This window comes from Sinocyclocheilus grahami, unplaced genomic scaffold (genome assembly GCF_001515645.1).
Source record: "Sinocyclocheilus grahami isolate Dianchi unplaced genomic scaffold, SAMN03320097.WGS_v1.1 scaffold3.1, whole genome shotgun sequence".
NCBI lineage: Eukaryota > Metazoa > Chordata > Actinopteri > Cypriniformes > Cyprinidae > Sinocyclocheilus > Sinocyclocheilus grahami.
The window spans coordinates 7783454-7795953 of NW_015505182.1; the positions used below are offsets into that span (position 1 = coordinate 7783454).

At 37.1% G+C, this 12500-nt stretch overlaps 2 protein-coding genes across 6 annotated transcripts in view; both read right to left on the reverse strand.

Annotated features, from left to right (window-relative positions):
* nfya (nuclear transcription factor Y, alpha) overlaps positions 1–1797 on the reverse strand; it is an 11661-nt gene extending 9864 nt beyond the window's left edge. For all 5 annotated transcript variants that reach the window (XM_016263155.1, XM_016263277.1, XM_016263218.1 and 2 more), the window contains exon 1: positions 1697–1797. The gene's annotated coding sequence lies outside the window, so the exon portion shown is untranslated. The remainder of the gene's footprint in view (positions 1–1696) is intronic.
* A 3829-nt stretch (positions 1798–5626) lies between these two features.
* On the reverse strand, positions 5627–11992 carry LOC107581749 (sortilin-like; the record flags this gene model as incomplete). The annotated part of the gene is made up of 7 exons (XM_016267404.1): positions 5627–5767; positions 5887–6076; positions 6202–6392; positions 7994–8161; positions 10822–10895; positions 10969–11130; positions 11864–11992. Coding segments are annotated over 7 exons (1035 nt in total), but the record flags the coding sequence as incomplete, so codon positions are not given.
* Positions 11993–12500: the final 508 nt, after the last annotated feature.

Here is a 12500-nt window from a genome sequence, read left to right on the forward strand (position 1 = left end):
CTGAACCAGAGACAACGTCAGAAGCGTCTTACCTGGGCTGTGGAGAAAAAGAACTGGACTGTTGCCCAGTGGTCCAAAGTCCTCATTTCAGATGAAAGTAAATGTTGCATTTCATTTGGAAACCAAGGTCCCAGAGTCTGGAGGAAGAGTGGAGAGGCACAGAAACCATGTTGCTTGAAGTCCAGTGTGAAGTTTCCACAGTCAGTGATGATTTGGGCTGCCATGTCATCTGCTGGTGTTGGTCCACTGTGTTTTCTGAAGTCCACAGTCAACGCAGCCATCTACCAGGAAATTTTAGAGCACTTCATGCTTCCTTCTGCTGACAAGGTTTATGGAGATGCTGATTTCATTTTCCAGCAGGACTTGGCATCTGCCCACACTGCCAAAGGTACCAAAAGCTGGTTCAATGACCATGGTGTTACTGTGCTGGATTGGCCAGCAAACTCGCCTGACCTGAACCCCATAGAGAATCTATGGGGTATTGTCAAGAGGAAGATGAGAGACACCAGACCCAACAATGCAGATGAGCTGAAGGCCGCTATCAAAGCAACCTGGGCTTCCATTACACCTGAGCAGTGCCACAGGCTGATTGCCTCCATGCCACGCCGCACTGATGCAGTAATTCATGCAAAAGGAGGCCCAACCAAGTATTGAGTACATAGAAATGAACACACTTTTCAGAAGCCTGACATTTCTGCTTAAAATATCCTTTTTTTATTGCTCTTATGTAATATTCTAATTTTCTGAGACACTGAATTTTGGGTTTTCATTATCTGTAAGCCATAATCATCAAAATTTCAAGAAATAAAGGCTTGAAATATTTCACTCTGTGTAATGAATCTATATAATATATGGGTTTCACTTTCTGAAATGAGTGACAAAAAATATTGACCTTTTTCATGATATTCTAATTTTTTGAGATGTACCGGTCTATGCTGCTGCAATGTTTGATTCTACAGTGATGTAAATAAAATATAGGCAACGACGAGCAAAACGCATGATTAAAAGTTCAAGAAAAAAACGTTGTGTTTGGATTTCAGGGCTAGTTTCTGTCAAATGTATCTGCTGTTCTTCAGTTTAACGCGTCGCGTCTTTGTATCCCACAGACGCTTTTGTTGCTTCCATTAAAAGAAACTCCTTTTTTCCTTTAAACACCACGAATTACATAAGACAAATGAAAACTGCAGTATTAATATTGTGTACATAAAGCTATGTTGGTTTGCTTTCTCTTTGTCAAATATTGCTAGCGCTATTAGCACATCGACCTGTGTTTTCATGCACGAACGTATTTTTTATTATATATTTGGTTTAAATCAAATATATATAAATATTTTGTTTTATTAACTCTCATTTAGCGGATTAAAACCAAAACAACGACCTATTGGCTCCAATCGACCTCTAGACTGCGAAAGTCAACGAATATTAAAACAAAGAGTGGCTCAAAATTGGGCCTATATGAGACGCCAGCTCGGCTTAACAGAAAACAACAAAAATAAACCATTTAACGACATTGTTTATCATTTTAACCACACAAGAAATAAATGCGTGCATGCTGTCCACACAGTGGACCTTGACACATAAACAAACAGCACTATTCCTGTTTATAATGATTTTAGTCATTTGGTTGGTCGGTCACACACCAATCCCCAGCTAACCGACCGCGTCCCGTCCCCTCCCAGCAGCCGCGCTCACTCACCGTCTGTGCCGCCGCGCGATGCACCTCTGATTGGCTCCGATAGCGGCGCCTGGAGCCCAATCACACGACGCGTCTCGCTCAGGAGCCAAAATGGCACACTCGGAAAAAAACCACGATGAACAGTAGCTCAAACGCCCCTCCTACAAGACAAACGCCACGCCCCCTCTTAACCCCTGCATGTCTCTGACTAGTAGAGCAGTGAAAGGACAAAACAAAATAGAATTAAATACAGAAATAATATAATAACTAAAATAAACAAAGAAACAGATCAAATAAATACATAAAATGCAAAAATAAAACCTGTACATAAAAATACATGTAATAAATAGTTACTGAAGTTATTGAATAAATAAGAAATTTCATTCAAAACGTTCTGTTAATTCTGGACGTTTTTTTAATATTTATTTAATTAAATTATTTGTTTTCTTACTTTACATTTTTAAATTGGATGAATTAATGATCCATTAGAATAAATATAGCTTGTAGAATAGTTTATTTATTTATTTATATTGATTAATTAATCCATTTATTTTTTGCAAGTCATTTAAGCAAATGTTTTGTGATTTCATGTCTGATTTTGTTCTTCCTCAAGAAAAAATCAAGAAAACCTAGCCATTATACTGTAATAATATCTGTAGCAAACAAAATTATTCTATTATTACACTAGCCTGTATGTTATTCAATTCAATACTTACATAATTAAAATAAATAATAAAAATATTATGAATAGAACTATGTTCTCTCTAAGTTAAATATTTTTCATGTGATATTATTTTCTACACTGAGGAAAAAGATAAATTGTACATCTGTTTACAATCAAGTTTTATTCTGCACATTAAATATATGCAGCTCTCATTCTATTTACATGATTGAAGATACAAATGCTATGCTGTTTGACACTAACCAGCTGCTGTTTATTGACCCTGTTTCTCAGTATAATGCAAAACTGGGAACATTAGGTTGCGGACTATACAACTTCCAATTTCAGGGTTGTTTTTAATACCTGCTTTAATAAGAGAGGCAATACTCCTCTTAAAGTCTTTGTGAATTCAGTTCACTTTGCTGAATCAGGGTCCAGAACCCATTTGATTCAAGTCAAGCCAATGAGCATGGATTTTATGAAGAGATTTTTTGTTTGTTTTATTGTTGTTGGCAGTCACATTTAATGGTACAGCATTTTACACATGACTTCAGAAAAGCCAAGTTCATCCATCCCAAACCTGAGTCAAACCATGCAAACCCATCAATGAAATGTGTGGTCCACTGTCTTCTATAACCCCTGAGGTATCCATTTTATTATCTGTGCAAAAAAAAAAAAAAAGCACTCATATCTTAATCAGCTTAATGACTACAAATTAGCTTATTTATGAGTTGACAGTCAATACAGACCAAAAATATATTTTCATATTTGATTATGCTGCTAATTAGATGCACTTAATGTTGTCAACATCCTAATGAAGGATAAGTTGTTCTGAAAAAACCCCGTCACAATTAACATTAAATATTGTCTTGTTATTGAATATACAATTATTGCTGACTTAGCAACAAGGTGTCAGACTGATACCACGTTACTATTATATCTCTAAGATCCATTATGTAAAGTGCACCATAATAAGATGATTGAAAACCATGCCTCTTTTCTTGCATCAAATGACACTGTACCATCAGAGAATAGCATTGGTAATACTGAAAAGGAAGAATGTATTATTACTTGTGCATAGAAGATATGCCAAGTGCATAGTATAGCACACAGCAATGGCAGGCAACAAGACAAAAGTCAAATTTGACTTATGGAATGACTAAAGGTTGGCTAAACTAGTTTCATTAAGATCCGAACTGTAATCCTCAGGATGTTATGTTAGTATAATAAAGCCTACAAACCTTATAAACAAGTCTCAGTCTGTCATAAAACTCGCACATGAAGCTTCCAGGGAATATTAAATATTACCTTTAAACACTTCACCTTCATCCAGATGTGCTCAGACAATAACTCTGGAAATGAGCAGGCTATTTTCTGAAGATACTTCTATTTTTACAATTTACAAAAAAAAAAAAACAGGCTTCAAGGAGACTTCAGAGTTCAAACCATCCTAATATGCAAAACGAAGAAAACAAAGCTGAAAATTCTTTGGTGAAATTAAATACCTGATGCAGGAAATCAGCAATGAAACCACGCTTCAAAGCTCATGTCTCATGCACCCTTTTTTTGTAAATTATACTCCAATTATAGTGGCCTTCAAAGTACTGCTTAGTTAAGTAATACTCCTCAGCCATCAGATTTTGTGCGTCAACTCGCATAAATTTGAAATATATGGCAACATAACTGCTTCAAATATTTTGCGCATCCCAAATACATAACATGAAATGATTAAAAAGATTGAAACTCTTTCAGCAGAGGCAGTGGCATAGCAAGTCAGCCCCCCCCCCAAACGTTATGAGCTTCATCTCGGTTAACTTAACTTGGGTCCTATTGTTGATTTTTCTGAAGTAAATAACGATACGTGAATCGTGACTATTCACAAGCTGTTTTACGGTATAGGCTAAATGCTTGGAAATTATATTTAAAGTTTTCAAGTCCATTCATTATTTGTAGCATGCAAGCCACCCATAATCGCAGCTTTGTGCTTTGTTACTACAAAGTCTCAGCCTTCTGTCAATTTTATGATAAAATACAAACAATAAATGTGTTTTTACGCTCTTTAATTTGTAGTGAGATAATTCACCTCAGTTCAAGCGGCATATGAATCAATATTTTCCACTTTGATATTTGCAGCACGAAATAAACATGAATATTTGAATGCATGCATGAAAAAATCAGAACAATTTAATACAAACGAATGTCTCATGAAATCGATTAATCAGAGTTTTAACAGCACAAATTTATCTAGGTTAAATGTTTAAATTAATACTGTGAAATGCTTTAATACTGTAAAAGTGTTTTATGTCTATAGATTTTATTTTAGGCAAGTCGTCGTGTTGATTTGAGAAGGCTAAATTGATCAAACATATGCTCAACTTACTGTCTGAGTTGGACTCTGAGAATTCTGATAAGCTGTCGGACAAGGGAAATTCAGGGAAATTGCAGGGAAATAAATTTCCTGGTTTCAATTAAAAGTTCTCCTCGGCTTGGCGGGCCCCCAATCTGCCTTTTATGAAAAGGCATGTTTTTCTCTATTTCTGTCCTTGCAGTCAAATCCTGCTGTGCTGAATCACTGAAAATCTGTCCCCAAGTAGCCAGAAGCAAATCGATTGGTCAGAATGTGCTTGAACGCAGATACACACACATAGAGGGTCATGGGAAGGGTAGGCATTGTGGTTTCTCTCTTTTAAAACAGTCTTATGATGATCCATGTGTCTGTCACTCTAGGAGGTCCTACAGATGTCAAAAATATAATGACAGGATTTATTCAAAGTTCAAATGCGGAAAAGAATATTGCGTTTTTACCAGTGAGTGGCAGTATGTACCTCATCTGAATCATCATGGTAGTGTGTCTTGCCACCCTCCAGTGTGTCCAGGTCATCCACGCCATCGATACCATTAGCTTCAGCGTGCTGCTGTAATACGGAGTACCTGTGCACCAGGAACCTATCAAAGAAATTAAAAAGAAGACATGAGACAGATATTGCAGATAATGCTGTAGGAAATCAAACTGTATGAACTTATCATATGTACTGCACGATAAAACAATAGTATAATAATAACATTGTTTTTTTTCTGGCATAAAAGCAGTAATTATAATATATATGTTAACACTTTGTTTACAGCATTTAAGTAATTCTATGACAAAAACATGAACTCATACACAACAATTTTGCATATGCGAACCAGTTCAGTCAATCAGGCTCACAGATTTTCTAAGAAGTATATATTCAGCAATGCATGCAAAAATAGCTTACACCTGCTGAACGTTTCAATACAACTCCGTGGAGTGGAAATAGAGAGTGATTTGTTACCCGCTGGTCTGGAGCTGCTCTTTGCGTCCGTGCAGGCAGAACTCCAGTGAATGGCCAATAAGTTCGAGCTGCTCCACACACACAGAGCTGTTTTCCGCATGATAGAATCCAAAGTCACTGCAGGAAAAGAGAGAGACAATGACTGGAATCACAGACGGAATGCATGTCATGAATAGTATAAATTAATCACACTGTACTTTATTGAGTGTATTTGATAGGTCTGTATGTGCTCGTACCACTGAAAGTCAGTGAGGGTGCAGGGACAAGTCGTGGGCTCCTTAGTGACAATGAAATCCCACCCGTTCCAGCAGACTGAGTCCTTTCGTAACCGTAAAAACCTTTCCTTGTATCCCAGCATGCACCCATCAGTGGGGTCGCTAATATCGCTTGAGTGAGCGAGCCACTGGATGTAGTCATTCTCCTGACCTGCAGCAGTAGTATTTGGTTAGTTCAGGGCACTGTTTACACATTTGAAGAGTTCTTCTGGACTGGATTCTGTATGCTTTTATATTAGTTTATGAAATACCTTTTAGAGATATTATATCACTCACAGACTCTAGAGAGCAACTGCCTGAAATCTACAGTGACAGAAACCCAGTACTGATTCAGGACAGTTTCCCTGTAGCCCCAAAGGCTGATATTCATGGAACGGGCACCAGGTTCTGATGCCAGCCCAGTGAAGTGCATTGGATCATCGGTGAAGTTATGCACATGCCAACACTGACCTTCATCAGTGGAAAATCTAGTGAAAATAAATGTAAATATTAGTGCTTTCAAACGATTAATCGCATCCAAAATAAAAGGTTTTGTTTACATAGTATGTGTGCATGTACTGTGTAAATGTTTATGTATATATAATTACACACACATGCATGTATATATTTAAGAAAAATGTTATGTTTATACATTAAATATATTTATATATTTATATTTTATGAATATAAATATATACATGTAAATATTTTCAAAATATATGCTGTATGTGTCATGATCTGTGCTGGGAGTAGTGCGGAATGAGGAACAATGAGACGTGGAGTACATAAACAGTGTTTAATCCTTGGAAACACAGGGGAATTACACAACATCCAACGAGTAGGACCGACAAAGGAAGACTGCACAGACTGGGGCTAATAAACACAGGGCAATCAGGGGAACACAGGTGCATGGAATCAATCAAATTAACACTAGGAGAGACTGGGTCACGGGGAGCAAAACACACATAGACAGTCCAGAACCCTGACAGTATGTGTGTATTTATATATACATAATAAATATACACAGTACACACACATATATTATGTAAACGAAAACTTTTATTTTGGATGCGATTAATCGCGATTAATCATTTGACAGCACTAGTAAATATTAAGAATTAAATATGAAATAAATATATTTAAATTAAAAGTTTTAATTTTTTAAAGGTTAGTTCACCCAAAAATGTTGCTCCTCACTCACCCTCGTGTCGTTCCAAACCTGTAAGTTGTTCATCTTTATAGTGCAAATTAAAAGTCCATGTGACATCAGTGGTTCAACCTTAATTTTATGAAGCTACGAGAATACTTTTTGTACACAAAGAAAACAAAAATAACTTTATTTCTTCTCTTGCATGTCAGTCTTCGACGCTCGTTCACGACAGCACCATGACGCATGCGTGTGCATTCCTCTGCTCGTAAACAAGCCGCAGCGCATCCGGCTTCTACGGCAGCAGCACCACACACATGCATCGGGGTACTGTCATGAACGTGCATCGAAGACTGACAAAGAAGAGAAGAAATCGTTGAATACATTCGTTATTTTTATTTCTTTGCATACAAAAAGTATTCTCGTAGCTTCATAAATTTAAGGTTGAACGACTGATGTCACATGGTCTATTTTCACGATGTCCTTACTACCTTTCTGGGCCATAAACTGTGTCAGTTGCGTTGCTGTCTTTGGGAGGGTCAGAAAGCTCTTGGATTTCATCAAAAATATCTTAATTTGTGTTTCCTGTGTTCTTACGGATTTGGAACGACATGAGGGTGAGTAATTAATGAGAGAATTTTTATTTTTTGGGTGAACTAACCCTTTACATAAAATAAATAAAATATAAATATATGTAAATGTAAATTTTTTACTTTTATATATAATTTGTTTTTAAATGAAGTGATAATCCTTGCTGTCTTTATTTTTTTCTATTGTTCATTTAATTTAATACAAAATCAATTACATTCTACTTATGTCAACCAGACATAACCATTTAAATAAATTTGTTATAAGATTATCTTTTGTAACACTGGAACATTTATCTCTCATGCGGAGGTCAAATCATTATACATACACATAAATACTAGACAGAAAGCTCACTTGATCTGTGAAATGGGTCGTGAGGGGTTGTGCTCTACCGCTACTAGCAGTCCTCCTGAATCCAGTATGGCGTAGTGATGGGGGCCTTTCAGTGCCTGAAACCATGTGTAACCCCCATCATCAGACACATACACGTCTGGAGAAAGCACATAAACTGCACCTCCCACACTCCCTGATGAAAGAGCAGATGGAAAAGAGACGCAAGTCAAAGAAATGCAGCAGTCCTGTAAAACTCCCAATCACACCATAAAAGTGTATTTAAAAAATGACATAATGGTATATATATATATATATATATATATATATGTATATAAAAGTTTCCTCTTTTTTTCTTTCTCCTTTGATTAATAGACATCACAGCAGCTGGGTTATTAGGTTATTTTGGCTGCTATTTCTTTAAGAGCTGCCACTGCTGAACGTGACACGGATCTGACACGCTTCATATTTTCTCTCAACTCTTTTTACCTTTTCTGACCCACTTCAGGTCTTAAAGTCTCTATTAATGAGATACACAGTATCTAGTCATGTCCTCTTTTGGAAGGCCAAACAAAGTAGTTTCGCTTTCACAATGAAACACACAGCGGGCTAGAATGAGAAGAGGCGGCGGGCTTGAGAACGGCGCGGCTGGCGGATTCGACGAAGGAGCAGCAGGGCTTGCGGCAACCACATGTGAAGACCCCAGGCTGGACTCCGCTTCGTCCATGGTGAAAGCCGATCCGGCGATCCACAGCGTGAAGTTGATGTATTTCTTCAGTGACCAGCACGGATCAGCTCTAGGCATGACGAACCGGATATAGTCCTCTTTTGGAAGGCCAAGCAAAATAATTTCGCTTTCACAACGAAACACACAGCACCTTCACGACATGGCGGCAGCAACAATACTAAAGCGAGAATAAAAGCTATGCCTTCTTTCTTTGCGTGAACATTTGGACGGCGTTATGCAAATCTTCCCACATCGTGACGTAGACATGTGGGGGCGTGTTAGAACGAGCCGTTTTAGGTAGGCGTGGTTGACTCTTAACTTTTATAAAGAATATCTCAAAGAGAAAGGAAAAATTTAAATCGCATTATATGACCCCTTTAAGGATGGTCCTATATAGGATGGCTACTACAGATCTAACTAAATGCCTCAGTTTCAGTGAACAATCAAATGTGATTTTTGAGTGTTAGAACTGTAAAGCTCAAAGGAATAGTTGGAAATTGTGTTATAATGGAGTCACACATTTGCCATATGAAAAACAAAACCTCAAACATTCTGCCTAAGAGATTTTGTTGATTTTGTGAATAAAGTCAAATTCTGGTTTGGAATGACATGGGCTATTTCAATAAAATGCACTGGACACATCGGAATATTTGGGTTGAACTGTTCTGGAACAGTGTTGTAAATAAAACTTAACCACTGATTTCTAGTCGTGTCCATTTTTGGAAGGCCAAACAAAGTAGTTTCGCTTTCACAATGAAACACACAGCGGGCTAGAATGAGAAGAGGCGGCGGGCTTGAGAACGGCGCGGCTGGCGGATTCGACGAAGGAGCAGCAGGGCTTGCGGCAACCACATGTGAAGACCCCAGGCTGGACTCCGCTTCGTCCATGGTGAAAGCCGATCCGGCGATCCACAGCGTGAAGTTGATGTATTTCTTCAGTGACCAGCACGGATCAGCTCTAGGCATGACGAACCGGATATAGTCCTCTTTTGGAAGGCCAAGCAAAATAATTTCGCTTTCACAACGAAACACACAGCACCTTCACGACATGGCGGCAGCAACAATACTAAAGCGAGAATAAAAGCTATGCCTTCTTTCTTTGCGTGAACATTTGGACGGCGTTATGCAAATCTTCCCACATCGTGACGTAGACATGTGGGGGCGTGTTAGAACGAGCCGTTTTAGGTAGGCGTGGTTGACTCTTAACTTTTATAAAGAATATCTCAAAGAGAAAGGAAAAATTTAAATCGCATTATATGACCCCTTTAAGGATGGTCCTATATAGGATGGCTACTACAGATCTAACTAAATGCCTCAGTTTCAGTGAACAATCAAATGTGATTTTTGAGTGTTAGAACTGTAAAGCTCAAAGGAATAGTTGGAAATTGTGTTATAATGGAGTCACACATTTGCCATATGAAAAACAAAACCTCAAACATTCTGCCTAAGAGATTTTGTTGATTTTGTGAATAAAGTCAAATTCTGGTTTGGAATGACATGGGCTATTTCAAAAACCATATGTTCCACTAAAAAGCTCTAATTTGATATAAGAATGAAATATGTTCTCGTGTGAGAACTGTAACCTCAATCTAATGTGCATTACAAAAATGCAACTGAAATAGATCATGCTTCATTTGACAGTCAACAGAAATTAACTGCTGTTAAAATACGTAAATCTAAATTAGCTCTAGGCAGCAATGAGATTCAAATCCACAACATAGATTAAAATCAGAAAGCACTTGGACACACCAATCACAATTAAGAACAAATATGTCTTTTTGGACAAAGAACCATTTTAAAGCAGTCAGGATCGATGCACAGTTTTTCATGAAGTAGGAGGCAAAATCGTATTTACAAGTTCCCAGGCTGCAGGATTTATGACAATAAATCTTGGATATATATTAAAAAGTTTAGTTTGAGACACTTAGTAGCTAAACATTACCATGTTAACACGCAGAGTTATATCCAACTGTTACTATATGCTGCATAAAAAGGGAACTGGTTGATCTGATGTTCAAAGTGGGCCAGAATTAGCTGCAATATGGCCTAGACTTTGCCAGTAGTCCAAACTCTGACTACATAAGACAACTGTTACTTATTCATTCATGTATGTTTATTATCATACCATTTCATAAGACACACAGTCTCATGGATCTTCCTCCAGCTGGCCCCAAATTCTTCAGACAGCCATAAGTCATACTGAAAAAATAAGAAAACCATTTTAGTACATGTACTTTTGCACAGGAAATTAATGTCTAATCAGAGTTCTTACACTGATGCTGTTGACCATGAGTATGTTGCTGTCTCTGGTGTTGTATGTGATCTGCATTAACGGATGGAAGGGAAGCTCAGAGGTCACAAAGCTGTTGCCAAAATCAACCGAACTGAAAATTTTGGTAACTCTCCCCTCGGTTAGATCACCTGTGAGTATCACCTGTGGGTCAGATCATAAACCTGTTCAGTAATTAATCAAACAATTTGACAAGTGGAGGAAACTCAGTAAATACACTTATAATGGATAGAGAAGCTTTTAAAAGTAAAATTTTTGTTGAAGCAAAAAAAAACAAACACTACTCTTCCAAAATTTGATGTTGGTGACATTTTTTTCATGTTTTTGAAAGAAGTCTTCTATGCTCGCCATGACTGCAATTATTTGATCAAAAATATTAGAACCATTTAAAATATCTTTCTATTGTTTTCTATTGTAATGAATTTCAAAATGTAATTTATTTCTGTGATGCAAAGCTGAACTTTCATCATCATTACTCCAGTCTTCAGTGTCACATGATATTGAAAACAGTTGTTCTGCTTAATATTTTTGTGGAAACTGTGATATATTTTTTTTAGTATTGTTTGATGATTAGAAAGTAAAAAAAAAATTATTTATTAAAAATATATATTATTTTTTAAAATTATACATGTCTTTACTGCCACTTTTGCTCAATAAAAGTATTAATTTCTCCACTAAATAAGCCTAAACCTTTGAATGGCAGTGTATGCTTGTTACTAGAGCTCATCCTTTTGCAGTGGGACTACATTTCCACCTGTATAAACTTGTTGTTTGCTTGTACACACATCAAAATTTCACAGCACACCAACGCCACTTTAATTTAATTGAAAATAACCTAAAATAATACTTTCAGAACAGTAGAGAAGTAAATATTCACCTTCCCTGAATTTTCGGGACCAATTGCCATGCCAAAATCTGTCTGTATGAAGGTGTTGTTAATGAGGTCGGTGATGTCCTGGAATGTCTTTCCATAGTCTTCACTGACCCAGAAGAGATAAGAGGGAGTTATGGATCATGTGATAGAGCAATTGACATGATGTGATTGTAGAGGCCACATTCCTGCGAGTCAGATCCTGAAGTGGCCGCAGAACAGCTTAGTGGCTAAATGACTTCGCTACTGGCTGCTGGTTAGTAAACATAGTGGAAGTAAATGAGAAGTGAATTAGAAGGATTAGGGCTAATCAGAAGGTTGTTGGTTCAAATCTCAAAGCAGTTGGGAATTTCAATCAGAACCCAAATATTTCTATGTGCTTTTCAAATTTCTATGAAGATTTACGGGATATATTGGATACATGTGGATTTATTTGAAACATGGTTTGAATATAAAGTCAATATGATTTGTCATGGCATTTTTTCAATTACATTTTTTTTGGTGATATTTACAAATAAATTGCAATAACTGCTGAGTTTTGTTGTCAATGGTGCATTAAAAGCAATGCTGCTATACGTCGTGGTGGGTTTGTTATGAGGATGCTACACTGTAAAAAAAATCCGTAAAATTTATGGTAAAAAAG